This window comes from Aspergillus nomiae (genome assembly GCF_001204775.2).
Source record: "Aspergillus nomiae NRRL 13137 chromosome Unknown contig00062, whole genome shotgun sequence".
NCBI classification, from domain to species: domain Eukaryota; kingdom Fungi; phylum Ascomycota; class Eurotiomycetes; order Eurotiales; family Aspergillaceae; genus Aspergillus; species Aspergillus nomiae.
In genome coordinates this window covers 26,247-51,933 of record NW_015378117.1, presented here as the reverse complement: position 1 = coordinate 51,933, position 25,687 = coordinate 26,247, and the positions used below count along the sequence as shown (strand labels likewise).

Sequence of the window (25,687 nt, the reverse complement as noted above, 5' to 3'; positions counted from 1 at the left end):
TCTTTCTCCCAAACTTAATACCTCATAATATTATATGCCATTTAGAAATGGGTATTCAAGCAACAGATATAAATAAACTGAGAACAGCAGACAAACGGGGGCGTATCAATACACATGCCGAGATGCAAATATTCTACACACATTTCCCAACGCCAATTGCCTGGTGGAAGGCCGTATATACCAGAATCAAGGTGCATGAGTAGCATACCCAGTAGCCATACGTTGAATCTGTCCGGCGTAAAATTGCTGCATACAGTCAGAAGAATTCCGACAAAGTGAGGACTGACATACCGTTTCTGCACCTCCACCCAGCACTCTGATCTGGAAGATCCTCGCCCATAGAGGGGTCGGTACCTTTCCTAGAACAACGTTTGCTTCATCGTCTGTATACTTATCATCCATCATTAATTCGGGGAAATTGGGACAAACAACTGCCGGGCGCCCGACGCCGACAATGTCACACGCTCCACCCTTTAAAGCGGCTTGGATACCTCTCCGACTACGGAAGCCTCCAGTAAGCATAAGGATGAGGCCTGGGAAGCGTTTCCTTGTCTCCTTCGCGAAGTCCAAGAAGAACGCCTCTCTTGCTGCTGTACGCTGGACACTCTTGGTTGCAGTCTCTTCCTGTAGGCCACGACCCATCATCTATAATATCAGATAAACTTAGCCTGTTATCCTCCATAAATATGATGGCCATTATTCATGGCAGAATAATTAATAATAGCAAGCATCCCAACAAGAAATTACAGTCAAAGTGATGCTGGAATGCTAACATACCGTTGGGTCCTCATATGTTCCTCCCGATACCTCAAGAAAATCTATTCCAGACTCTGCGAAGAGGCCAATCTGTGTCATAGTGTCCTCAAAGTCAGACGCGCTATGGTCCGCAGAGTTGAGCTTGAGTCCGATGCAGAAGTTCTCAGGCACCACGGCACGGGTTTCTTTGATGATGTCAAGAACGATACGAGCGCGTCTTTCAGGACTACCACCGTACTTATCATGGCGTATATTACTCTTCAATGTTGAACCACGTCAGTTATATAAATGCGGACAGCCTCTGGACGTATAATTTGTAAAGAAAGCTTACCTTCGGGGACAAAAATTGTGCTATTATTTGAACCCCAGTCAGAGAATGTGACAAACTCAGATGACAAATGATCCCAAGAAGTGAAGGACTTACACAAAAGATAACCATGAGCAGCATGGAGCTCAACACCTGCAAAACCGCATTCTGCCAAGAACCGGGCAGAGTTCACGAATTTCTGAACTACACCCTCAATATCTGAAACGGTCATTTCTCTGGGAACACCAAAAGCGATATTCCTGAGGATGGACGCCGTACAGCCAGTTCCTATTTGGAGCGGAATCGGGCTGGGTGCGACAGGCGTCCCAAATACACCGCGTTCGCCTGCACCTCTCGGGGACTGGCGGCCAGGGTGGCAAATCTGAGCGATGGCTGGAGTGCCCTGCTCCTGGCAAGCTGCCGCATATTGCTTCCAAGAACGTAGTTGATCTTCTCTCACGCCGGATTCACGGACTACCAAGTCATAATAGTTTCCTAGATCACGTGGATCAACCTGGATGTTTCCTGTTCGAAATGTCAGCTTTCAGTTTGACTTTCTTAGGGACATTTGAATCTTTCTTTACCGGTCAGCAGGCCACCCCATTTGCCTTTGCCCCATTCGCCGTAAGCCCGTGTGAACTTCTGGTCAGGCACGCGGCTCTTATCGGCCATAGCCTCAGCCATAGCAGCCTACATAAAGGATATGAGCTCATGTCCTGCCACATCCAAGGCCAGGTGGAAGACTTCATCTCTACCTTCACTAATCGATTCTGCAGCACCAGGCCACATGGCAGTGTGATTGGTTGGTTGATATCCGATGTCATCTTTCAGAATTGCTCCAGTATAAGGCCAGGGTCGAGCAGTTGCCTCTTTCCCTCGCAGTGAAATAAGTCCAGCAGGTTCATTCGTCTTTTTTATTATCATATTTTACATATTGAGTAAATAAATTAAAGCATTGTCCGCAATCTCAGGGGTCGGATAAACTATGTGGAGGCCTCTAGTTTGGCCCAGATTATCACACGGAATGTGTGCTCGGGTTCGGTGCAACTTCTCGCCCGTAAGGGGTCATTTCAAGGCCTAGTTGGCAGGCCATTAAGACTCTTACATCGGGTATCGGATATCTATCGTAATGGATGGGTTGTTGGTCAGCTGGATCAAAATGTGGTGAGTCAAAGGTGATGCCAGCTGTATGATTCCATCTATACTGCTAGCACTTCATTCGTGGCGGGCGATGCTAGTTTCCTTTTGGTTAGACTTGCGAGGAGTGGAGCGACGAGTACCCACAACGAGCTCAATTAGTGGGATTTGGAGGAATTATTGTCCCGGCGCTAAAGCATCCAGGCGCCAAGCCTAATGTTAGCCCTAACTAGGGTATTATTTTTAATAAAGTCAACAACAAAATTGCCTAACATTGTCCGCAAGAATCATTGTACATCGCTTCAGCATAATGACCTTTAAAGAAGAATATGGAAGTTACGTTGTCAGCATAAATTGACCGTCGCGGTAGTGGATTGCATTGTACCGCAGAATTACGAGCCTTCCGTCTATATTTAAAACAAAATATTCTCGGGCTGTAGAGTATAACTATTATTGTATCCGTATCCTCTTAACCTTTCGTCTGGGCAGGGGTTCTCCAGTGATGAATCCTATCACCTGAGAAACAACCATGGCACAGATTCCAGGCACACAGGTATCAAAGCTCTCAAGATCGCCGCCACCTGTCTCGTCCCTGAACAGTCCCATCCGCCGCCCCCTGTGATCCTCATGGGCCATGGATTTGGTACGGTTAAAACAGCGGGCCTGTTCCCCTTTCAGAAAAATGCGTGGACGCCGGGTACGTCGCGGTGATCTTTGATTATCTCTTCCTTTGGGGAAAGCGATCGTTAACCAAGGAATCAACTCTCAATCTCTCGGGAGCTACAGGACCTTCTGGATGTCATCACATGAATCAGAGGACAAACGTGTAAATGGGAAACCGATCATATTATACTTTGGGGAGCTAGGTTGGCGGAATGCATGTTACGGCGCTAATTGCTGAAGATCATGACCTTATTGTCAGGAGTATGCAAGCGCCATGTGTTGATGGCTTGGCAACATCTCTGCAGGTACCCGTGCTGCAAGCCTTGCGGGTGATGCCTTTATACGTTTCTAACTGATTAGTACCCTTGTTATCATCTAGCAGTGGGTGATGGGAATAATGTATCTTCATAGACTATGATGTCCGGATCTGAGGCAAGAGCGTATGGAGCAACACAGAGCTTGGAGCGGAGTTTGTGAATAAAGTTATAGCCCGCACTACTCTTACAATTTTCTCTGCCGGCCGATTAAAGAAATCGCATCGCACCATGAAGCCACTCCTGGTGGTAGTGACCACATGGGGTGGTGAGGTGTCTTTACACAAGACTAAACAGAGAGTGCGGCTTGCACCTCTTGGAGGATCCAGGGTTCCTGGTGGGCATTTCGGTCTCTACGCAGGAGGTGATGCCTTCAAAGACAATATTAAGAGACATCTACGGTTCCTTTACAAGGTCCTGGCTTAGTCTTGATACCGTTAGCATTGCTACTGGAGTTTCATTTTAATATTTCATTTAGATACGGCTTACTGATCGTGAATATTTAATTGGGGCAGAGTACCGTGAAAAATGACGGGGTCTTGCCCAAAGTTTACCCCACGCGGCTGCCCTTTATCCAGACCCTCATATTATATCTGTCAGAGTTGAGATCGGTTGTGGTCAAATTATCTACTGTCTGGTCAAATTGGTGAGCATTTAATTGGGTATTTAGGCGGGCTTGAATCTGGCCCCACCGATGATCAGGGTCCAGAATAGAAGCCGTTGCGAGTCTATTTTGCCACGAGGAGTCGGATGAACTGACGCACCCGACGAATGACTACTCCGTACGTAAAGACTGATCGTATCCACCCTTGATTCTGCGGGGGAAATTTGCCCTCCATTGATGATCATTCAGTATTATAAAACCAAGCTACCTTTGTTCGATAAAGTCACTATCTTTGCTTTCCCAAGCATTTACCACTCTTCCTGGCCTAACCGTCGGCATCCGCTAGCAACGGCCGCGAACCACAACTAATTTATTGACTATCTGGCTGGCCTAACCGACCTAAATTGAAGATGTCTGCTACAATCCCAGATTCAATGCAAGCCCTGGTGGGAAACCGATTAGCGGCCGCGCGACTGGCCAACTATGTCTGGGGTAAGCCCTGCGGAGACGGAGCGAAGGTGCAAACAGTTCCCACCCCAACCATATCAGACACAGAAATCCTCGTGCGCGTCAAAGCGGTCGCCCTGAATCCCACAGACTTCAAACATGTGGATCTTCTCGCGGCGAAAGGGGCCATCATCGGCTGTGACTTTGCCGGAACGGTTGCCAAGGTGGGATCGAAAGCTCCCGGCAACTGGGAGGTTGGCGACCGGGCAGCAGGCTGGGTGCACGGTGGCTTGTACTACGACCGTGGCTCGTTCGCTGAGTTTCTGAGTCCCGGGACCTGGCTTGGAAGATTCCCCCCACTGTCACCGACGAAGCAGCAAGTACCTATGGCGTGTCTGCCGTCACCGCGGTGCTGGCTCTCAATGCGCGCCTGGATGTTCCATGGGTGGATGGAGGCCCCGAAGGAGGACATCGTGACTCACCTGTGTTTATATATGCGGGCGCAACGAGTGCCGGTCTCTACGCCATTCAAGTAGCCAAGCTGGCCGGCTTGAAGGTCGTAACCACGGCATCTCCACGGTCGCATGACTTGGTAAAGCAGTATGGGGCAGACGATGTGTTTGATTACCGATCGCCAACCGCAGCAGATGAGATTGCCAGAGCATATCCACAGATGAGCCGAGCTTTGGACTGTTTTTCCGAAGGCGGGTCGACGGACTTTTGCATTAAGGTTGTCCAGAAGGCGAAGGGCAAGGTGGTTACTTTGTTAGACAGAGGCAAGACTACCGACGCAGGGGTAGAAGTCGACTTTCTTCTCGGGTATGGGGCGTTTAATCTTCCATACCAGTGGATGCCTCCAGTCGGCCCTCGATTTTCGGCCAACCCGTCCGACAACGCCGCTCTACGTCGGTTTTATGCATCGTTGCATGACGCCTGCCATCAACTGCGACCACCGCCTCTCAAGAACATCGAGGGTGGGCTGCACCATCTCAATGAAGGTCTCGATCTCCTTCGCAAGGGACAGGTTGCCGGTACCAAGTTGGTGGCACGTCTGGGGTAACGCTCTATCCCAGTTATGCACGTCAGTGTGTGGTGCAAACGTGAATTCTTGTGTATATATATGATTTGATGTTCGTTAAGCGGTAATGTAAGCAAATCTGAATGATAGATCTACCAATAGTATTTCTACACCTTGAAGGTGACAGTATCACTAACATGCCTACATTTTCAATTTCTCTTTATTTATCTAAGAAGGTGTGATCACTAGAAAGTAGGAAGGCTTCATCTTATGGAATTGTCACTATACAGAATAACACAGCTTACATGCTTATTAACTAAGCCCCTGGAACCTTATCATCCACTTTTCATCTCTCCAGTCCACAGAATCCAGATCTACATTCCAGTCGCCACCGTAGATGAGGGACAACCACACGGATAGATTATTGACCCGCAGACCACCTCCAGAAAGGAATAGCTTACGATTAAAGCCCTACTTTCCGATGATTAACTTTATCCCAGCACCCAAGAAGCTTGATACCCCATCGCCCGAAGTTAATCCATGATCTAATGGTTGTCGTTGAGTCTACGTCATGACGCCCAAAAATACGGACAAAAGTTTATGGCGGCGGGCGAGATCCAGCGGAGAACAATTCTGACGTAGGTATGTGCAACGACGGTTACTACTTAAATGTCTTCCTGCTGCAATGTCCATTCCAAGGTGCAATTTGTGAGACCTTGGATTCTACCGTTAGCCCTTTACTAGCCTACCTTGATCAAATTATATATTGAACACCATGCCGTACCTCAAACTCCGAGATGGAGCCCAGCTTTACTATAAGGATTGGGGCAATCCAGAGGGCGCCATAGTCACCTTCTCTCATGGCTGGCCGCTCAGCAGCGACAACTGGGAGAATCAGATGTTTTTCCTAGCCGAGCATGGCTACCGTGTCATTGGACACGACCGACGGGGTCATGGACGATCGACCCAGACCTGGGACGGGAACAACATGGAGACATTTGTGGATGACCTGCAGGAGCTATTCGAGCATCTCGACATCAAAGATGCCATGATGGTTGGGCATTCCCATGGTGGAGGAGAAGTGACGCGCTTTCTGGGCAAGCATGGTACCAGCCGCGTCAAGAAAGCCGTGCTCGTTGGAGCCGTGCCACCCCTGATGCTCAAGACCGCAGCAAACCCAGAGGGAACAGACAAGTCCGTCTTTGACGGCTTTCGCCAAGCATTCCTTCAGGACCGAGCGCAATTCTTTTTACAAGTTGCCACCGATCCATTCTTTGGTTTCAACCGCGCCGGGGTCCAGAAAAGCGAGGGCCAAATTCGGAGCTGGTGGCAGCAGGGCATGAACACTAGCTTTAAGACGGCGCACGATGCGATCAAGGACTTTTCGGAGACAGACTTCACGGAGGATCTAAAACGAATTGATATTCCTGTCCTGGTCCTCCATGGCGACGATGACCAAGTGGTTCCCATTCAGGCATCCGGATATAAATCTGTGAAGCTTTTAAAACATGGAACGCTAAAGGTCTACCCTGGAGGGTCTCACGCCATCCACAACATTAACGTCGCTGAAGTTAACCAAGACCTCCTCAACTTCTTGGAGTCATAAATGGGATAATCATACCTGGCTTTTGTGTGGTGGCATCCGGAAAGGCATCACTCACTTGTAATGGATTTTGTGTAATTATTCATTGCACCATCCCTAGTTGGATTGAAAATAGTAATTCGACTCGCAGAAGTTCATGATTTTCTATGCTCCCTTAATCCTGTGCGCTACTGTGTGCCACTCGATCGTCTAAAGCTACGATGTTTCAGCGCTACTGTAGGTCGATCAGTTTCTGAATTCTCAGGAAGATCTATTACGGTTGCATGAGTAAATAGCCCGTGACGCTCAGTCGGCTTTTATCGAAGTGAACTCCAATAGTAAGAAATCTTAGAATTACTCGAAGTGGGCGATACGACAGGCTATGCGCCCAAGAGTCTTTGTGAATCACCCTACCAAATTGAAATCTGGGGAATATGGTAGTAGATATCCGAGTTGTGTCCCTTTTCCAGAGCATACATGCTATGGCCGCCCAGAGAGATAAAAAGCAAGGCTTAGTCAAACTTCAGGGAAAGAAGTGGTCATTTAATGAAGCAAAGAGCGGTTATAGCTCTCCGGGCTAATAGCTTGTTTTGAATAGAGGCTGAAATAAGCATAGTAAACAGAAGGTATTCCATACACAATCACTTTAGTACGTCTTAACGATCATCTAGTAGATACAGAATCTCAAGTATTGACGAAGAATAGAATATAGAAAGTAGAATGGAAAAGAACAATCCAAACCTTTCTTTGAACTGGAACCACCATTAATCCCCCTTTTCTCTTACTTCAACGCGCACTGCATGCTCACTCGTCGCCCAAATAGGAAGTCCAACCAGCCTGATATGAACGAATATGGGCTAGAGCCACATCACTCCTCCATCAAATTCTTAAACAAGTCATCCCAGAACCCCGAAATATCCTCTGCGACCACATAATCGCACTCATTGATTTGCTCCCTTAACGTGTCAAGAATACATTTTCGTGCCTCAAAACCCCATGGAGATGACTTCCAGGGGGCGTCTCTCAGGTCCTGTACCACAGCCACCACCATCCCAAGCACCATCGCCAAGCTATCCAACGACCATGCAACTGTATTATGCCAAGGGCAGTCATATAGATAGAAACCGGCTCCAGCGTACCGGCGATAATCTGGTTCATAAAGCCACACATCACCGTCCACCCCGTCCACCATTACCATGCAGTCATCGACAGTTCCAAAATGGAAATAGATGTCAGTGCACTGAGCTAGCGGACAGGATGGGGTGTGATGCATTTCAAGTTCATTGTCGTCGGTAAGAACGTAATGTTTCAGACTACTATTTGCATGTTGTGCTAGGTGTGTAGATTCGAAAGGTATGCCGTGTAGCTTGAAGGCAGGGAAGCCAACATTTAAAAGAAACTCTCGAGTACGATCATGGTCCAGGCCAACAGGATTGTCTGTGGGCCTCCATAGCGTGTTTGCCCCAAAGCAAGCTTCCAGCCAGGCTCGGTTTGGTGCTGCAGCACTAAACATATTGTTCTACATTGATGTATGATGGTCAGTATGTTTAAGTATATAGTTCAAGTTTTGAGGGGTCAAGGCATACTAGGATTGATCGCAAGATCTTGCCTCGGTTATGAGGAACACTGAAGACATTGTAGGCGTACTGGCATGATTGTGAGAAGTAATAAGCATCACTTGTCAAATCCAGGCGCTGGTAAACCAATAAAATAATCTCCGAGGGAAGATCCAGAAGCCCCATTCTTTCTCGCCTCGTATTTCGTGCACAGCCTGGAGATTGTGTTGCAAGAACCACTGCTTAGACCTCTCAAGCTGTAAAAGTCCAGTTGAGTCATGCCAAGACACAAGGACTAACCACTTCTAAAACCGGCTCTTTTACAGTATGCGCAGGCGAACAGGATCAGAGTGGGGAGGATTGAAGTCGTCCATTTTTGGAATAGAGATTTCTTGGACTTAATAGGACTGACTTCGTTTCTGGAAAAAAGAAATAGGTTCATGACACTGATGAGCAACCACCAAAGAATAGAGTACCAAAGATGTGTTCTGTCCAGTTAAATCATAGGTGCCCTTTTAAGATCGGTATTTCCTGGGCTTGAGATAAAGCATTTAGATATCACCACTTGTTGCTCTACATTGTGTCACGATTTCCCCTACGATAATCAAAGGAGATAGGGTATATTCTATCATAGAGTCAAATTTGAAGCAACCAGCCAAGAGATGGGGTGATAGCTCAGTTGGGAGAGCGCACGACTGAAGTTTCAACTCAGTCACCACCTGGTAATCGTGAGGTCGCTGGTTCGATCCCGGCTCGCCCCATTATTTTTTTCTGTGTTCTTTCTATTGGTTATTTATGTTTTCTTGGGTTAAGAAATATGGTCACATACAACACATAGTAAAGTACTTGTACGGCTGTAGGTCGTAGTGAATCACTTCCTGCAAGGCTATGAAAGAACTTGTCAAGATATGGACCGGAAAGATCATTGATCAACCCGAAATGTAGATCTAATAATGGGTTCTCTATTTAGCTTAGTGTCTTGTTGAAATATTTTGTAATAGTCCGCTCGTTGGAGATTGTCGGCGGTTTCTTGTGCCATCGTCATTGCATACGCGAGTTCCTCCGTGATGATTTTCTTCTGTTCGGAAGTGCACTTGCTTCCATCCTCTTCAACCCAACGTGTGTAGATTTCAGGAGTAGACACATTGTCCATGAAGTGTGGGAACACAGCTCTCGCATGAACCTGGTGAATGGCCGTAAAGGCTGCCACTATGGCAAGCCATGGAATCCACTTCATCATGACGAAGATGCGGGTGTAAGTTTTCTTTCATGGAGGCAGAGGCTGGGACTACGGCGCTCTGTATAGCTCCTTTGAAGCCGATTATCTACCTATATTTTACCAGGCGCAGAATCCAATCTGTTATATTCTGTGACTCGTGTTCATAATCAATTATAGCTTGATTAGAGCATACCTTGTTTCAAACTTGAAGAAATTACGAAAAGGCCCCGTAAGTCTCACTAAGCTCGCCGTAAACATCAAACTCCTCGTTTCATTAGGGAAGGGCTGGGAAAGGATGAACTCGCTATAGTCGGAACAACCAGAGATTATGCTTGTCGGAATAGTAAATGCAGAAGAATTACCCAGATTTGGGGGATTGTAGCGCGTTTGGTCGATAGTTAGAAGAATCAGATCAACATCAAAAGCAGATATATATTTGGTTGCAGGATAGTCATGCCCCTTAATAGCTAATAGAAGCTATCTAAGGGCGCCTTCTTGAATATCAAACGCTTCTACGGCTGATTGCATATCATTCTATGTGATGGCACCCGTCCGATATTGCAAGGCGTGGGGCGCTTCATCAGTGAAGAATACAGATTAAACAGAGGAAGACCATGTCCCCAGTCCTATGGTACCATAATTTAGGGGCATTAGTGTCTTTGGTGTCAGGCGACTTTGTGGGCCTAGGAACTCCTCTCACTCTATTCTTTTTTCCTTTCCTCTTTGTGTTATCTTACACCAATATCATGACTGATAGTATGGCAGAATGAAAAGAAAACAAGATATCGTTATAACAATAAGCACGACAACAGTTCTCAAAGAGGATCATGTTAGGTAGGCATTCGTTGGGATATCTAATGATAGCGGCAGACAAACATTTAACAACCATCATGCTGGATAATGGAGGAAATAATAGTGAATATAGAAAGTACATGTTTCTTATTGGGTGTCAAAAGGAAATACGCTACATGTAAACTTCCTACTCGTCTTCAGCCAGACCTGTATGCATTGTTTCTCAGCAGCAGTGTAGTCACAGTTCCTTTATTCAACGGTAAGGGCAAACAACTTGAATACATAAACACGCGCCGTGCTTAGTTCACTTTCTGTATCTGACCTAAGGAGCAAGTGACAACCTGTAACCCTTCAACCAGATGGCACGATGCAACTTAACATACCCATGCTGACTTGTTTAGAATAAGCCCATACTCAATGTTCTCTAGGAACTAGGACTTTTCCGTTAACCCATTCAACTGATGTTACAGGGTGCGGTTGTTTCTTGATCTTATAATCAAAACTTATAATGAAAGGTACAAAGGAGATGAATGATACCTCAATTCCCCACTACTAGTGACGGAATAGTACTAGGGATGAACTCCACAACAGTACAGAGAGAGATTCTCTCGAAGGCCCTAGTCCTGATTGCTTTCTATTACGAACTTCGTACTCCGTAGTCTAGAGGCGATTGTGATAAGGTTGAGGCCCACTAAAGTGGATAAAGAACGAAGGTCCGGTCCGTTACGGGCAACCGAGGGGCGATGCAAATTTCTCATTATTGAATCTCCAAGACCCTTGTTCTGTTCCGATCTCGCGGATGTACCATGGTGATCATTCCAGCCCCCCTTATATCTCTTTAGGGCCGCTTAGGCTGCGCGATTGTGACAGTCGGAGTCCAGGTGCGATATCACTCGAATCATTAGGCGTCCACATCACAGATATCTGGAAATGGGAAAGGAACAAAACATCACGACTACGCGGGTTGAGATTGGAGACTCTCTTTAACTGTGATTATACCGAATATTCGGTGTTCCGCGGCAGTGTCTTCAATTCTCGGTCTCATGTAGCCTTGAGACGAGGTAGACCTGGTGGGAAAATTAGGTATGTTAAGTTTCGCTCGTTGGCTTTATACATTATCCACAGAAAGGGTCAACTACCACCATCTATAAACTAGTAGGTATACTTATATCTCGGATGTCTATCCCCCAACTTGTCCAACTGCTCCTCATACGGCAAGTCTTCGACTCCCCTCAACAATCCCACTGGATCACTCTGTTTCCTGCGATTCAACATCCGCAACAAACCAATCTGCGCCACCACAAGCGCCATCGCAATCACCGTCAAGGAGAGATTGAACCGCGACCCCAGCTCAAAGTACGGTGCAGACTTCTCAGGGTAGATCCAGGTGCTCATGATCCCGCCGCAATTCGTCGCAATGAACGCCATGGCCACGGCAGTTGCGCGCCGTACATGGCCGGCCGTGTTATTGGGTACCCAGCTAATCAAACAAGGGGCGCACGCATACACGCCAGTGAGGAGGAGCACCAGGGCAGCGTAGCGAACGCCGACGCTGCGGCCATTGATGGCCAATGCTGCACCGATTAAAGCAATGCCGCTGGTAACGAAGGCCCCGATGCCGCGCTGCTGGTACCGGTCAGAGAAGTAGGCAGTTACCATGGTCACGACGAATCCGCAGGCGTACGGTGGCACGGTCATGAGCTGCGTCTTGGTGGAGCTGTACCCGAGTGCCTGCACAATGGATGGTGAGAAGTATGCGAGACCGAAGAGACACGCGCCGTTGCAGAAGAGGATGAGACATGCGATCCACACATGCATGTCCTTCAGGACGGATATGACTTCTTTGAAGGAGACCTTGGTTTCAGTCTCGAATTTGTTACCGTCTTGTTGCAGCCGCGCGATGCATCGCTCCGCGTGCTCGGGGCGGAATGTGATCACCTTTTCCGGGCCGTTGGGTAGCACTAGGAAGGAGAAGAGACCGAAGCAGACTGTGAAGAGGCCTTCAAGCAGGAAAATCCACTGCCATCCCTTCATTCCCCGCAGGCCGTTCATCTGCTGGATGGCGGCAGCCAACAGACCTGAGAAGGCACCACTCAGGGAAGCGGCGGAGAAGAAGAGCGCGATGCGGACCTGCAGCTCGTGGCGGCGGTAGAAGTTGGACAGAAACAGCACGATGCCAGGAAAGAGGCCTCCTTCGAGAAGGCCCAGAAAGAATCGACAGGCGAGGAAGCCGGAGTAGTTGTGCACTTGAGATTGGAGTGTTGTGACCAGACCCCAGAGGGTGCACAATGTAGGTAGGAGGATACGAGGGCCAATGATCTTCAGCAGGAGATTGGAGGGGAGTTCGGAGATCACGTAAGGAACATAGGTCACGGTAATAGCTGAGCAGTTAGTGTGGAACAGGCGAGATTAACTGGAAATATGTACCTGTTTTGTATTGTAGATCAGTCAAATTCAAGTCTTTTTGCAGACCGGCCTATAGTCCTATGGTTAGCAGGGTATTATATGTCAAGCTAACTGATTGAACTCACCACTCGTGCATTTCCAACATTTGCACGATCCAGCCAAGCCAGAAGATAGAACATGAGTGTCATCGGCATCAGCACCATGTCCAACCTCATAACTGTTTGTCGATCGAGTTTTAGCGTCCGCTCATCCATTGGGATCTCTTCCTCAATGACATCCTTTTTAGCCTCTGGGTCCCCGACCGGGTCGGGGAATGATTTTTCGTCGGCCATTATGACAATGAAACTGCTATGTGTAGAAATGATCCCCTAGGAAACTCCAATGGATGTTGCAGTCCCCGCTTTTATACCTGTGGTCTCAATGCGAGTGAAGTGTGAATTGCCGAACAGCTGGCCGAACCAGCTGTGAATACGGGGTGTGGTTCCTGCGTTGTTGGGGAGGGCCAATGACATTTCCATAAGCAATCCCAACACTTCTAGCCAAGTGAGCTAAGACGATCTCCTCGAAAATCTCTATCCTCTATCCTGCTTTAAAAATGCGGGGGCGGGGGCACTAGGCGAGGGTTGTGGAGAGACGGTCGTGTCCTTAACCTCGGCAGCCGGACGCAGTGTCCAGACTGTTCTCCTTATCGCAAGATCCACGAGGGCTCTATGAGCATTGAGCTGGAGAATTACTCAATTCTTCGGAGCGCCCACCAGGCCTATTAATTATTAAATGTGTACGTTACCTGTTTCGGTTATATATGATAATATACGACATAACAGAATCAACTTTTGTTTGTCAAATCAGGTGCAAATCCAAACGATGTCCCTGTCGCAGATTAAACGGGCCTTGGCTTGAAGTGAAATTAAGAATGTAAAGGATAAGACATCGCTAGGACCCTTGAGCAGGGAACTTGCTCGATAAATAAGACATAAGTTAGGGTTTTAATCAGCCTCACGTGCTGGTCATAGCCCTTAAATCGAACATCGCCGTCTGACGAATGCTACGAATAAATTACACTGCGTATGTGCAGCACCCAAACAAAGGTGTAACAATCAAGGTTGTTGGTCTCAAATAAGGCCCGCACGCGGCTTTCCTAGACAGGTCTAGCGCCTAAGCTCTAAGGTATAAATGAACCATCTATTCCTAGTACTTTCAGGCCTTCGAGTGATGGATCAGGCCCTCTATTACCTGTCAGATCTTAATACATAGTCCATCCTGCAGTCGATTGCCCATTCCTCTTATGAATTCATGCGTTCTAGAGAGTATAGAGTTGCAGTTGAAGTGAAGGAAATGGTAACTATACCAAGATCGCAGCACCAATGGCGTGCTCCACGAACGGAATCATTGCATCCATTGCATGACAAATCCCCCATATGACGTGACTAATCGTTGACTGCTTTCTTTGTCTGTTAACTTTTATTTACTTGATTCCTAAGCTTGCGACTCGATGGGCTTGATAATCGAATAGAAGGAGCCGGAATTAATTCCGGGCAGGAATCCTGCGGCAGCCCCACTCGGGCAAGTGCTATAGAGGTTATATAAAGAGACACTGGCTGAAAACCATATTGCTTCCTCATCTTTGAGTACAACCTATCCAGTGCAGCTGAGACCCCTTGAAGCTACAAAACTTCTCCTTTCTTCCGAAATCAATCATTCACCATGGTCCTCAAACTTTACGGATTCCCGGCCTCCACCTGTACTAACCGAGTACGCATCGTCCTCGCAGAAAAGGGTCTCGAGGCCGAGTTTCACCCTATCGACTTGAGCAAGGGCGAACAGAAAGCAGAGTCCTACGTGAATGACCTGCACCCATTCGGCAAAGTCCCCGTTCTACAAGACACCGAGACGGGTGTTCAGATTTTCGGTTCGCAGCTCGCCACCGGCTGTCTAATTCAGAACAACACGCTAATATCGACCAAATAGAAAGCAGAGCCATTACCCAGTACCTTTCCAGCAAGTACTCCGGTCAAGGAACTACACTTTCCCCTCCCGAGTCCGATCTGAAGGCCTGGGCTCTGTACCAGCAGGCACGTATACACCTTGACACGTACCTCGGATGGCGCTAACGGATGCAGGCCCTCTCCATTGAACAAGCCTACTTTGACCCGCTCGTCTCTCAGATCTCTTTCGAGAAAGTCTTCAAACCCCGCAAGGGTCTTGGCCCGACCGACGAGGCTCGCGTCCAGGTCCTCTTTTCGCAGCTCACGCCCACCCTCGAGGGCTACGAGCGGATTCTTTCCAAGCAGAAGTACCTTGCAGGTGACCAGGTGACCCTTGCAGATCTGGCGCATTTGCCGTATGGAGTGTTTGTGGAGCAGTTCGGATTCGCCGATCTTCTTCCGAAGTATCCCCATGTTCAAAAATGGTGGGAGGAGCTGAAGGCGAGGGAGAGCTGGAAGAAGATTGCTGCTTAGATTTATGCATCTGTGGCTAAAGGGCTGAATTGAGATTCCGCACGAGATCAGTGATCGTCAATTTTCGGAGCGATATAGAGATAATAGCTAGTTAGTATGACATTTTGGCAAATTATAGCGTGACAACTCTTGTGAGCGACCTAATTGCTGTCTACAAGCGACTGCCGCTTTTATTCTTGGTTGACTATTTACTTCATGCTAATATAGAGTGTACGGCGCTAGTAATATTGGACCCACTATTTAGTATGCCACCTGTCAGGCCGCCCTTGTAATTTACGCAGTGTCCTGTGTCCTGCGCATGTTTTTAATCAAAACAAAGCTTTCCGCCTCTTGATATTTCTTTAGTGATTTGGCGCCTGTCTGCCTGTCTGCCTATCTGCCTATCTGCAACCTCCACAGCCATGGGATTCCATCCGATTGAATTAAGAATTCAAGCTCTAGCCCTCGTAGCCTGGGGAATCCCCACTGAAGAGATTGCTGCAGCTCTAGGGCTTTCCCCGCGGACTATCCAGGGAATCTATCAACGTGCAAGGGCCAGAGGATTCGATCCCGCCCAGGACAAAAGAATCAAAATGGGGTACGTGGAAGACGCTAAACGATCTGGTCGACCAAAGAAAACAACCGAAGAAGCCGAAAACGCGGTGTTTTAATCAGTTACTTTCACCGTGGCTGAGAGGGCGCTGGGCTCACGGCATATAGCTATTTAAGGTGCGATCCGTGCGTATCAGACCGTAGAGTCTAATGATAGTGACATTTTAGCTTAGTTGGGAACGGGCCTGCCTTTTTACAATTACCACCAATTGAACTGTTAGAGAGAAATTGTCCGAGATTTTAGCTTATGAAGCCGTACATCTTATTCCGTTGTGCTTTTTATACTCAAGTACTATGTATTTATTAGTATAACCTCTTTCTGGAATCCTGGATCTACTGTCGTTGCGAAGGTCAAGCACGTGAAGATCAACCTAGATCACCAGCACTAGACCTTAGATTATTCGAAGAATATAATTTGGATCGATAAGAATATGAGCTTAACACATGGATAAGCCGCGTACGACTACGTAATAGTACGGGACATCAGCTTCTGGAGTTCGACGACCACTTGATTGGATATTCTCATATATCCTGACAGCTGACAAGCTTACCTACCTATATGAGGTGATTTGCTGTCCATATTCATCGATCGAATAGTTGAAGAAAAGCCCCCAGAAAAAGCAATGAAGATGTGGCCGGTACGGACGACGCACGCATAGTGAATTGCATCTTCAGCGAATGGGATAATATTTGAGAAATTTGAGATATGAGGACCTTGCTCTCCTTTTGTGCCTCTTATCAAGCTATTCCATGCTGTTACCTGGGGTGTAATTTTGATATGCCACATTTGATTGGGGACAATCGGAACAGAAGTATGAACTTGGCTGACCCGACATCCGAGCAGCGAGTGTCTCCGGACCCACTGCTATTTCTATTAACTCTATGTAATCTCAACCTATGCCGTTCGGACCCGAGCACGGAAGTCTAGACCACGTAAAGCTATACGGTAGGGGCCCGGGTTTTGACACGATGGATGCCCCTGGTTTGAGCATAGTGCTGCAGAGCAAACATGCAGTTAGATCCAAACATCGCATGCTGCTCTACACTTGACTTGTTGATATGTAGTAAAGCCATACAACAAGTGACACCCCATTCTAGTAGTACTGAAATCTGTAAGGGGTACAACAGTTCTTACTTGTAATGAAATCAATCGGTTCGCTACAACTTCAACTACGACCCCGGTACTCTTTTAATACAATCATATTTCAGTACCAGCCTAAGGCAGCACACCATTTCATCGAGGGCATGTTTCCTGGCTACTTGATTATCCGGGCGTGGGTCTGCTATGTGGTATGGTTAAATTAGGCTGTGGATCAGGGTGTGCCTGTAACTTACCCCAATCCCCTCTGAAAACCAAGCATCCGTACATCTTTCTAGATAAATATATATTAGGCTTCCCACACTACAAGTAACTGAATTATATACTTGGCCTCCTTCAACATACCGTTTTTAGAGACGTTCGGAACTCAATAATATTGTTACAATTTTGTTCTATACCAAAATATTATATAGCAATGCCTCATACAGGCTCATGGTTGGCGATATACCCTAAATCCACTCCATAGTGGCATTTAGAAATTACCATAGACTCATATTGTCAAAACCAGACCAATATTCCAACCAATAGGCGAGATGGCCGAGCGGTCTAAGGCGGTTAGTACCACTATGAAATACTCATCTTATCAAACAAATAACTAATAATCTCTCAGCTGGAGTAAGGTTCCAGTCTCGAAAGGGGCGTGGGTTCAAATCCCACTCTCGTCAACATCTTTTTTTCCCTTCATTTTCTCCTATGCCTGCAAAAATGAACACCTCTATTTTTCCCCTATCCGGTCCTACGGAAGGTCAACACCGCTACTTCGTCTCAATATATCTTCCTTTTACCCTTGGCTGGATTTCTTTAATTAGCTGTATCCGCTTGCAGGCTTACTGGGTTACATTTGTACACGGAGTAAATGACGTCTGACAGCTATCCCACCTCTACTGTCGTGGTACCGAGGAACTATGAACTCTGGAAAGCAAAAATGGAAGTGGAAGTAGACAATTACAATATCTACCAAACTGCCACTCTAGGCCAGGCTCGTCATTTGAACCCGTTGCTGAGTTCTAAGATTCAAGCATCTGCAGTTCTTCCCTGGAAGCCAACCAAATCAATGGGAATTATTACTTATAATAATAAGATAATAATAGTTCTGTCTTCCATTACTAATGTAGAATCCCAGGGTAGCCTGGGATCGTGGGCGTTCAACACAAATTCCGACGATCCGAGGACCTATGGCCAGTGCTCTGGGTTCAGACTGATCTTGGGGTTAACACCGGTGCTGCTCCCAGTCTACAACAATGGCTCACTTCCCATATTTAGGGTATTGCCAATGGGAATGTCTTTAACCCATTGTACCATGATGTGAGAGGTTAATGGGTTGTTTCTTAACAAACTGGTTACTGTGGGGAAGCCTCCGTCCATATTGAGTATGGACTGATGGACCCACCGAGGCGACACCCCGAAGGAAAGTAGTAGCTATGTAAAGATATATAGTACGTGTGTTATCTGCGGAACAAGATCTAGTGGTGCGTATATACTAGGAAACTAGGAAAGGCTTTCTTCAGTCTATATTCATCAGAGACAGAGAGAGATAGAGAGTGAGTGTGTGAGTGAGAGACAAAAGCAATGAATTTACTAGCTATGGTGAGATAACTGTCAACTACACCAAACGCTATACGCCAATCAGTAAACCCGGCTACTAGACAGATAGTACGACTAGATTCAATTTAGTGAAAAGTCAAAACCGGTATATTATTTATTTCATCAGCGAGAATTAGTACTAAGTTCCTAGTCTTGTAGACTGCAATGTTCGATCCCGTTGCTTCCGCTATATGATCAAGCATTCGCATTTCAATCACCGAAGGTGATAGCCTAGTTTCAGTACAGATACGAGTTTTGCAAATATTGATTCTAGGAGAGCTACATCTGTAAAGACGAAAACCTTTGCTACCTTGCAAGATTCGTGTAGAATGAACTAGTATGAAGCTTTACAATTTATGACGAATGCATGATATCTTCTGACTGCTGTCATGATTCATAGCCTTTCAAAGACTTTCGGAGTAATGGAGTAATGCCAACTATCGGATCCACCAAGGCTACAGCATCGATAGACCTTTTGGTTTTAATAATAAATACTCTTATGAAACGTGGGGAGTCCACCACAAGTTGTCATTGACCTCTGCCGCGCTAGGCGACCCACGCGATAGTTTTCAAACCAGTGGAAGGTGTCCAAAGCATAGCCCTCGAAAGTCCCGATTCATAATGTAAATACATTTATCTTGAGATACACCATAAGTAGATACTACTGTTTTGGAATGGGAGAAGGATAGAAAACAAAAGTCAAGAGCAGAGATAGAATACTACTTTCTTGCAACCACTCGCAATGTTGGAGCCGCTGCTGAGAGACAGATAGCGACGACGTACTGGACCTTTTATCGCTTGTGGTTGTCTAGATTTCTTAACGGGTTTTACAATGCTGGACGAGAGTTACAACCCCAACTTCGAGTGGAGAATAGCTGCACGCAGCGATATGCAACCGGAGCCCCACTTGCTCGAGATCTGTCAAAACTTTTAGCATTTGTTCGGCAGTAAGCGGCAGAAGATTCCGTGGTTCAAGAAAAATATCAATCCGCTGGTAGCTGCCGGATGTAACTCCGAGATACTAGTAATACCTAAGCGAGTAGGACCCGACAAAGTCATTTTACGATCAGATAGGCTAGCCGTCAATGTTTTGCGTACATCACGATCCAGTCTTTCTGGTTTGTCAACGTACGCCGCATAGAATATTGCTTTACTAGGACGAGAACGGCCGTAAAGAGGAAAAATTGGTTATTGGTACTTCGAACTAGGCAACAGTATGGCAATCGATGATGCAACTACCAGTTGTTTAGGACCATGGCACGAGGTAGGAAGAGTGAGTATACACTGGATGATGAGTTCATTCCAGGCATGGTCTCCCTATGACCCAAGTGCTTCCAACGAATCGAGCACATATAAAGAGGATGTTCCATCTCAATTAACTAGATCAGTATTCTGAGTTACAACATATTCCTCCAAAGAAAGCTATTCAACTACCTCACACATCGGTTAAATACATTATGAAGCTCGTTTCAGTCCTCCTATTTACAGCTGTAGCTCTAGGTGCTGCCCCTAGGCCCTTTGAGGCATTTTGGGGCTCCCCCTATGAGGATGCGCCTGTAATTACCTGTCAGGACAAACCTGGACTGCGCTGCAACCCATCGATTGGACTTGACTGCTGTCCACTGCTTGACTGCACTGCTGATTGCCCAGGGTGCTGGGGCTATGTAAGTGATTTACTCCGCAAATTATATACATATCAAGTTCCGAAAAGTGACTTATATACTGCGAATAGTGCCGGAAGAATTAAGGATCTGAAGTTCTGGAGGCATATAATATTGCTAGACCTTTTGGTCCAAATTATGTGTCTTGTTTGGTGGTCAAATATCAAGTGGGGACGTGAGAACGTTGAAGCCTTGGGATAGGTTTCATCCTTGTACCAATAAAGTACAAGGTTTGCCTATCTTATTATGTGAATGAAAAGGCTTTACGAATTTAACGATATCTCAAGTACTATTCTAGTTATCCTAGTCGAGTAAAACTACTTGTTGTCTGATCATCTCTTGTAATATTATCACCGGCAACTAATATGGACTACTGCACATCTTCTGATATGCCTGGGTAGACAATTATAGTGCTCGTGGATCCACCAGGTAAGTTGTACCGGTATACCCAAGCACAAATTCCCTCTTCCTCATCAGGATGGATCATATCCTGATCATCTCATTTAGATAGAAACAACCCAATTTACCCAACCTGTCTCGGCGAGTGTAGCTTTAAGTAGCTTTCCTATCTACATTCGCACCCTAGTACACAGTTTACATGTTTTGTGAGCCCGAAAGACCATCAATCCATTATTTCGCTCGTTACTACCAGTACAATTGCTCAAGTAGAGGATGGAACTATGGGAGTGATAGTCTCCTAGTTAGTCTTAGCAAAAGTGCAATTCAGTACATTTTATCGCACGTAATGAAACTAAATAGCCATAATTAAAAACTGAGTAGAGCCTAGGTGGATAAAAATGACCACATATACAACGTTGGCCGATATGGAAATTCGCAGCTGTCTCCAACGGCATAGGGATGTATACCTGGGTGCGTGTGTCGTGGGTGAGGAGGTACTAAGGTAAACGCCCCGTGACGCGCTGAGAAACCGCCAACCTTTCGCGCCTCGACTTTCAAGTTTCCCATTAATAGTACTAGTAACATGGTTGCTTGGTAAGCCCCTCGTTCAATAGATGGCGTCTCTTGTAAGACGTATTTGGACTTTGACAAGTCACCTACAGCCAAGCATGTTTCCCATCGCAAGAGCTCAATCTGGCTTTCCCGTCCACCCTAGGCTGAAAATGCCACCGTTGTCGACCGCCATCACCCCTTTGTTGAGATCACTCTCGACCGTACAAACCCCAATGCCAAACTCTCGAGATGAAGAGCGGCCACTTCCCACAAGTGGGTTCCAAATTATCGATGCCGATCACCTGGTTGAAGAGGAAGAGCTGCCTGATTACAAGGAAGACCGATTCTATCCAGTTCGACTGGGTGAGATTTTCCAAGACCGCTATCAAGTAATTGCCAAGTTCGGTTTTGGTAGTTCATCCACCTCCTGGCTAGCTCGGGATCTGAGGCAAGGGGGCACGAGTTGTCCATATGAGAATGCTCGGCTGACTTTTATAGGGATCATCAGTATGTCGCACTGAAAGTGTACGTGCATACCTCATTGTTTCATCGTGAACTCCCAGTTTACGATCACATCTCGCGCCGAATGGGCGATACGTCCCATCGAGGACGAGGCAATATCCGAAGATTGCTAGACTCTTTTCAGATCACTGGCCCAGATGGCAAGCATATCGTCCTTGTCTTCGAAGCTGCCCAGATGAGCCTACGTGACATGAAGCTGGTGTTCCGGCGGGATGGGTTTGATGAAGACCTTGTAAAGGGAGCAATTATCGAGCTTCTCGAGGCGTTGGACTTTCTCCATACCTATGGAGAGATTGTCCATACTGGTATAATCTCTACCTAGTGTTTTCTTCGGCTTACAGTATGCTTCATTCATCGCTAACAGATTGCAGATGTACACCCAGGCAACATGCTCCTTGGCACCAACAATAACAATTTATTTCAAAAACTTAAACAAAAGGAATTTTCATCTCCTGTGCCTCGCAAGCCAGTCTCACCTTCTCGGACCATCTATCTCTCACGCCTAATACTGCCCAAGGAAGGTCCAATGTTGCTCTCTGACTTTGGGGAGGCCAGAATCGGTTCAGGGCCACATGGTGGCGATATCATGCCCTTGGAGTACCGGGCTCCTGAAACATTGCTTTATATGGGGTGGAGCTACCCCGTTGATATCTGGAGCGTTGGTCTGACGGTAGGCCGCAATCTACTTGTCATATTTGCAGCTCTGATATTATTACTTATGAACTAACTATATCCTGATCATAGGCCTGGGACCTCCTGGAGCCAAAGAGACTCTTCACAGCGCGCGACGAAGATGGCGAGCTTTATGACGCTGCCCACCTCGCCCAGTTGATTGCTGCTTTAGGGCCACCACCTCCAGAATTCCTGGCTAAGAACCCGGAAAGGAGAGCAGACTTTTGGGATGAGCAAGGTAAGTTGACTACTCCGAAGAGCAAATGTATTAGAAAACAGACACCGATGGTGCTCCATTCTCTAATACCGCTGCTAATCGCTGCCATCATAGGGAAATGGTTGGGCCTTGCGTCTATTCCGAAGGGTCGGACAATGGAAGCCCTTGAAACCAGATTGGAAGACAAGTCTGGCTTCCTCCGATTCATCCGCAGAGCTCTGACCTGGATGCCTGAGGAGAGACCAACAGCCAAAGAACTCTTGGAAGACCCTTGGCTGACAGACGAGAAAGCTTAAGATCATGTGCTATGCCGTGCGTCATATATTTGCTATATTTATGGAAAGGCTTTCAGATATGCTATGTGCTAGCCACTTTTCAACGCTTATAGTGAAAACAAGGACAATGCACGAAACTGCCCGTGCCAGTTCCTACTATAAGTCCCTGTGGAGTACATTGTGTCGTAGCACTTTGGGGCATTGTTTACTCGATATATTTTCTGGGCTTGTTCCATATGTGGATCGATTACACAGAGCTTCTCCATCAAAAACATGTCAGTAGGTCAATTTTGTATGTCTGAGTACAAAAATAGTGGGCAATAAGCCCGATGGTATTGATGCAGGAAAGATCCAATTTGTCTCAAAGCCATGCTTTTAGCCCTGTCCTTACTTGGACTCATCAAGCTCGATGGTGCCTGAGAATAAAGACTCGAGGTACTTATCCATCCATTGATAATCATTCACGGGGCCATCACTCTTCGTGGGATCCTCTCCGGTCTCCTCAGTCGGTTCAGGATCTTTCTTCGAGCCCAGATCAGGCAGATGAGGGACTTTCGAGGCCAAGTCCTTAGCGGCATCTACGGCGGACTCGACGAGCTTCGCCCATTCACTCTCGTCCTTATTTTGGGCTGTATCCTTCAGCACCGTCTCTGCCAGTCGGAAATACAGGTTGGGACCAAGCTCGTCCAAAGTGACTTGATCAGGAACTCCCTGGTCATCAATTTCATCATCAAGGCGGTTATCTGCTTCATGGTCAACACCCCCCGTGCCATCCGTCTCAGCTTCCAGAATCACGATTTGGTCTTCTGGTCTGCCAGCATCGGAAACTAGGGCCTTGAAGTCCACGGAACGTCCAGCGAGAGATTTGAGCTCATTGTTTATAAGTGTCTCGGTGTCAAGATCGTCGACTTCCACGCTCTTCGGGGCATCTGAGGTCAAAGCAGCCTTAGCATGCACCACACTAGGCGCCTAATGGCAAGAAATTTGGACCCTATGATATTATCTTCCCATCCATCTGGAAGATATTCGCGGGACTCTTTAGCGCTGTCCCGAATTGCTTCGATGATCTTTAATTCAAGATCTATCCCAGGAATAAGGTTTCTAAGCGTCTCCACGAACGAATCTGGATCATCCATTGCCACCCAGGCTAGTGGAAAGGCAATTGCAGCAATGGATCCAATTCCAGGAATAAATCCGACAGCGACGGTCATAGAGTTCTTCAAGAAGTTCTTCAGCCAATCGGTCTTCTGGGGAGCAGGTTTCCATTGAATACTGAGGCCAAAGTTGGCTCTGGCGATCTGAGCCCAGTCAAAGTCCGCATGATCCATGAAGGTCTGCTCGACCTTAGGGGATGCGACCATCTTTGCCTCCAGCATGATGATATTCTTCGAGGTGAAGGCGTTTTGAACACGCAATTGCCGTGGAAGCGAGAGGAGGTTGACCAGCCCATTGATGTTAATCCCCAGGGTCAGATTGTTCCAATCCTGCAAGCCGCGCGTTTTACTGAACGTAACGTCCTTCCAGAATACATTCGGCTTCTTGGGGTCCCCGGTATGATGAAGCATATTAATTGTTGCATCTGCAGCCGCAAAATTCACATGCTGGAATGTGCAGAGTTCGGGATGGTCCTCGGAGGCTTGGTGTGCTACGGGAATATAGATGGCGCGGATATTGGCCAGGCGCTTTTCTAATCAGCTTTTCAGCCATCGCCGGGGGTATTCGGCAGAGAAACATACATCGATAAACACCCAACCTTCCTACCTTTTCGGCATCGGCATCGCCATAAACCAAGACTATTGAAATTGTCTGATTAGCTGATCGGGTAATCGCGCAATGATTAAGCCGGAGCAGACAGTGTTGTGTTACCCACCTCCATGGCATCACCATCGACCTGCTTCTTAAGACGCTCAGCCCAGGTGCAGAGATTATGCTGCACGCGTCGGTGCTCCCCCTAATGATAGTGGGATCTGTAGACAAAGGGTAGATGTGTCCAGCATCCAATATAGGGGCCTTCTCTACCCTGGCTCATGAAACCCCAAGGAATGCTAAAGTCATGTTTCTTATATGTCGAGCGTGGATGCGAATGCGGTTGCAGTGCCTTGTCCCCCGTGTGAGCTGGCACATTCCAGAGGAACTCAACCAGAAAGTGCCCATAAAAATGATCAACACGATCAGCTTGGTAGCAATTTTTGTCTTTGTGATTCAAAGCAGCGCGTCTGAAGAAGCATTCGCCCTCGGGATATGCAAGAGCCATGTTGAAGAGTATCTCCTTCAGCGAAAGGGAAGTATATGAGCAAGCAAAATGGAGATGGGATGGTGGTAGCTTTCCGCTCTTTGGAATAGGATAAGGCTGACGAGCGATGGGTGATGGTCTCTTGAGGGCTTCTATCGCTACCTATTTATGATCCTCACATGCCAACTGGTTTCAGCTCCTCAATTTTCAAAGGTGCCATGCAAACATCTCTCAATCAGGGATTGTGCATAGTTTCTAACTGCACATGACTATGTTTCTTACTCAACTACTCCCTGCTTTGACAGAATTCCAGACACACTTACCCCTCAATTCATGGACACATATCATGGGCCTAGAGCTTTAATCCATCACCCCGATGCCGCCACCCCGGTTCCATACCCTGGTTCGATGGAAACCACTTCAGAAAACCTGGTTATCTGCGCGATTATTTTTCCAATCAATAGCCCAGCTTTCATATGAATGCTGCACATGAAACCGACTCGGTGAACTACCTGATATTCCTTTTGCTGTCCTCCGTAAGAAACGGCGGGGTCAGCACATGCAAGATCTTTCTGTGCATATGTGGCGATTCCAAGACTACTAGTAGCTGAGGTGAAACCGC

The 25,687-nt window shown here is 46.9% G+C and overlaps 8 protein-coding genes across 8 annotated transcripts; 4 read left to right on the top strand and 4 right to left on the bottom strand.

The window, feature by feature from the left end:
• Window positions 1-186: 186 nt before the first annotated feature.
• On the bottom strand, window positions 187-1,887 carry ANOM_004092 (putative FMN binding oxidoreductase; the record flags this gene model as incomplete). Its single annotated transcript, XM_015549349.1, has 7 exons — window positions 187-246; window positions 292-645; window positions 778-1,014; window positions 1,088-1,107; window positions 1,181-1,588; window positions 1,648-1,753; window positions 1,819-1,887. The coding sequence occupies 7 exons, from the start codon at window positions 1,885-1,887 to the stop codon at window positions 187-189; spliced, it is 1,254 nt and encodes a 417-aa protein (XP_015408992.1).
• Window positions 1,888-4,191: 2,304 nt separating this feature from the next.
• ANOM_004091 (zinc-binding alcohol dehydrogenase family protein) lies at window positions 4,192-5,288 on the top strand (the record flags this gene model as incomplete). The annotated part of the gene is made up of 2 exons (XM_015549348.1): window positions 4,192-4,506; window positions 4,557-5,288. The coding sequence occupies 2 exons, from the start codon at window positions 4,192-4,194 to the stop codon at window positions 5,286-5,288; spliced, it is 1,047 nt and encodes a 348-aa protein (XP_015408991.1).
• Window positions 5,289-6,021: 733 nt separating this feature from the next.
• Window positions 6,022-6,852, top strand: ANOM_004090 (alpha/beta fold hydrolase; the record flags this gene model as incomplete). The annotated part of the gene is made up of 1 exon (XM_015549347.1): window positions 6,022-6,852. The coding sequence occupies one exon, from the start codon at window positions 6,022-6,024 to the stop codon at window positions 6,850-6,852; it is 831 nt and encodes a 276-aa protein (XP_015408990.1).
• Window positions 6,853-7,696: 844 nt separating this feature from the next.
• ANOM_004089 (uncharacterized protein) lies at window positions 7,697-8,570 on the bottom strand (the record flags this gene model as incomplete). Its single annotated transcript, XM_015549346.1, has 2 exons — window positions 7,697-8,347; window positions 8,415-8,570. 2 exons carry the CDS (start codon window positions 8,568-8,570, stop codon window positions 7,697-7,699), a joined length of 807 nt encoding a protein of 268 aa, XP_015408965.1.
• A 2,977-nt stretch (window positions 8,571-11,547) lies between these two features.
• ANOM_004088 (putative MFS transporter) lies at window positions 11,548-13,148 on the bottom strand (the record flags this gene model as incomplete). Its single annotated transcript, XM_015549345.1, has 3 exons — window positions 12,927-13,148; window positions 12,823-12,871; window positions 11,548-12,776 (listed from the first exon to the last, which is right to left on the bottom strand). The coding sequence occupies exons 1-3, from the start codon at window positions 13,131-13,133 to the stop codon at window positions 11,548-11,550; spliced, it is 1,485 nt and encodes a 494-aa protein (XP_015408966.1). The 5' UTR covers window positions 13,134-13,148.
• A 1,357-nt stretch (window positions 13,149-14,505) lies between these two features.
• Window positions 14,506-15,260, top strand: ANOM_004087 (glutathione S-transferase family protein; the record flags this gene model as incomplete). The annotated part of the gene is made up of 3 exons (XM_015549344.1): window positions 14,506-14,710; window positions 14,770-14,877; window positions 14,941-15,260. The coding sequence occupies 3 exons, from the start codon at window positions 14,506-14,508 to the stop codon at window positions 15,258-15,260; spliced, it is 633 nt and encodes a 210-aa protein (XP_015408967.1).
• A 6,002-nt stretch (window positions 15,261-21,262) lies between these two features.
• On the top strand, window positions 21,263-22,853 carry ANOM_004086 (putative protein kinase; the record flags this gene model as incomplete). Its single annotated transcript, XM_015549343.1, has 5 exons — window positions 21,263-21,653; window positions 21,710-21,973; window positions 22,040-22,338; window positions 22,413-22,578; window positions 22,672-22,853. 5 exons carry the CDS (start codon window positions 21,263-21,265, stop codon window positions 22,851-22,853), a joined length of 1,302 nt encoding a protein of 433 aa, XP_015408960.1.
• A 366-nt stretch (window positions 22,854-23,219) lies between these two features.
• ANOM_004085 (uncharacterized protein) lies at window positions 23,220-25,086 on the bottom strand (the record flags this gene model as incomplete). Its single annotated transcript, XM_015549342.1, has 5 exons — window positions 23,220-23,793; window positions 23,868-24,514; window positions 24,594-24,625; window positions 24,699-24,762; window positions 24,808-25,086. The coding sequence occupies 5 exons, from the start codon at window positions 25,084-25,086 to the stop codon at window positions 23,220-23,222; spliced, it is 1,596 nt and encodes a 531-aa protein (XP_015408968.1).
• Between the last annotated feature and the right edge of the window lie 601 nt (window positions 25,087-25,687).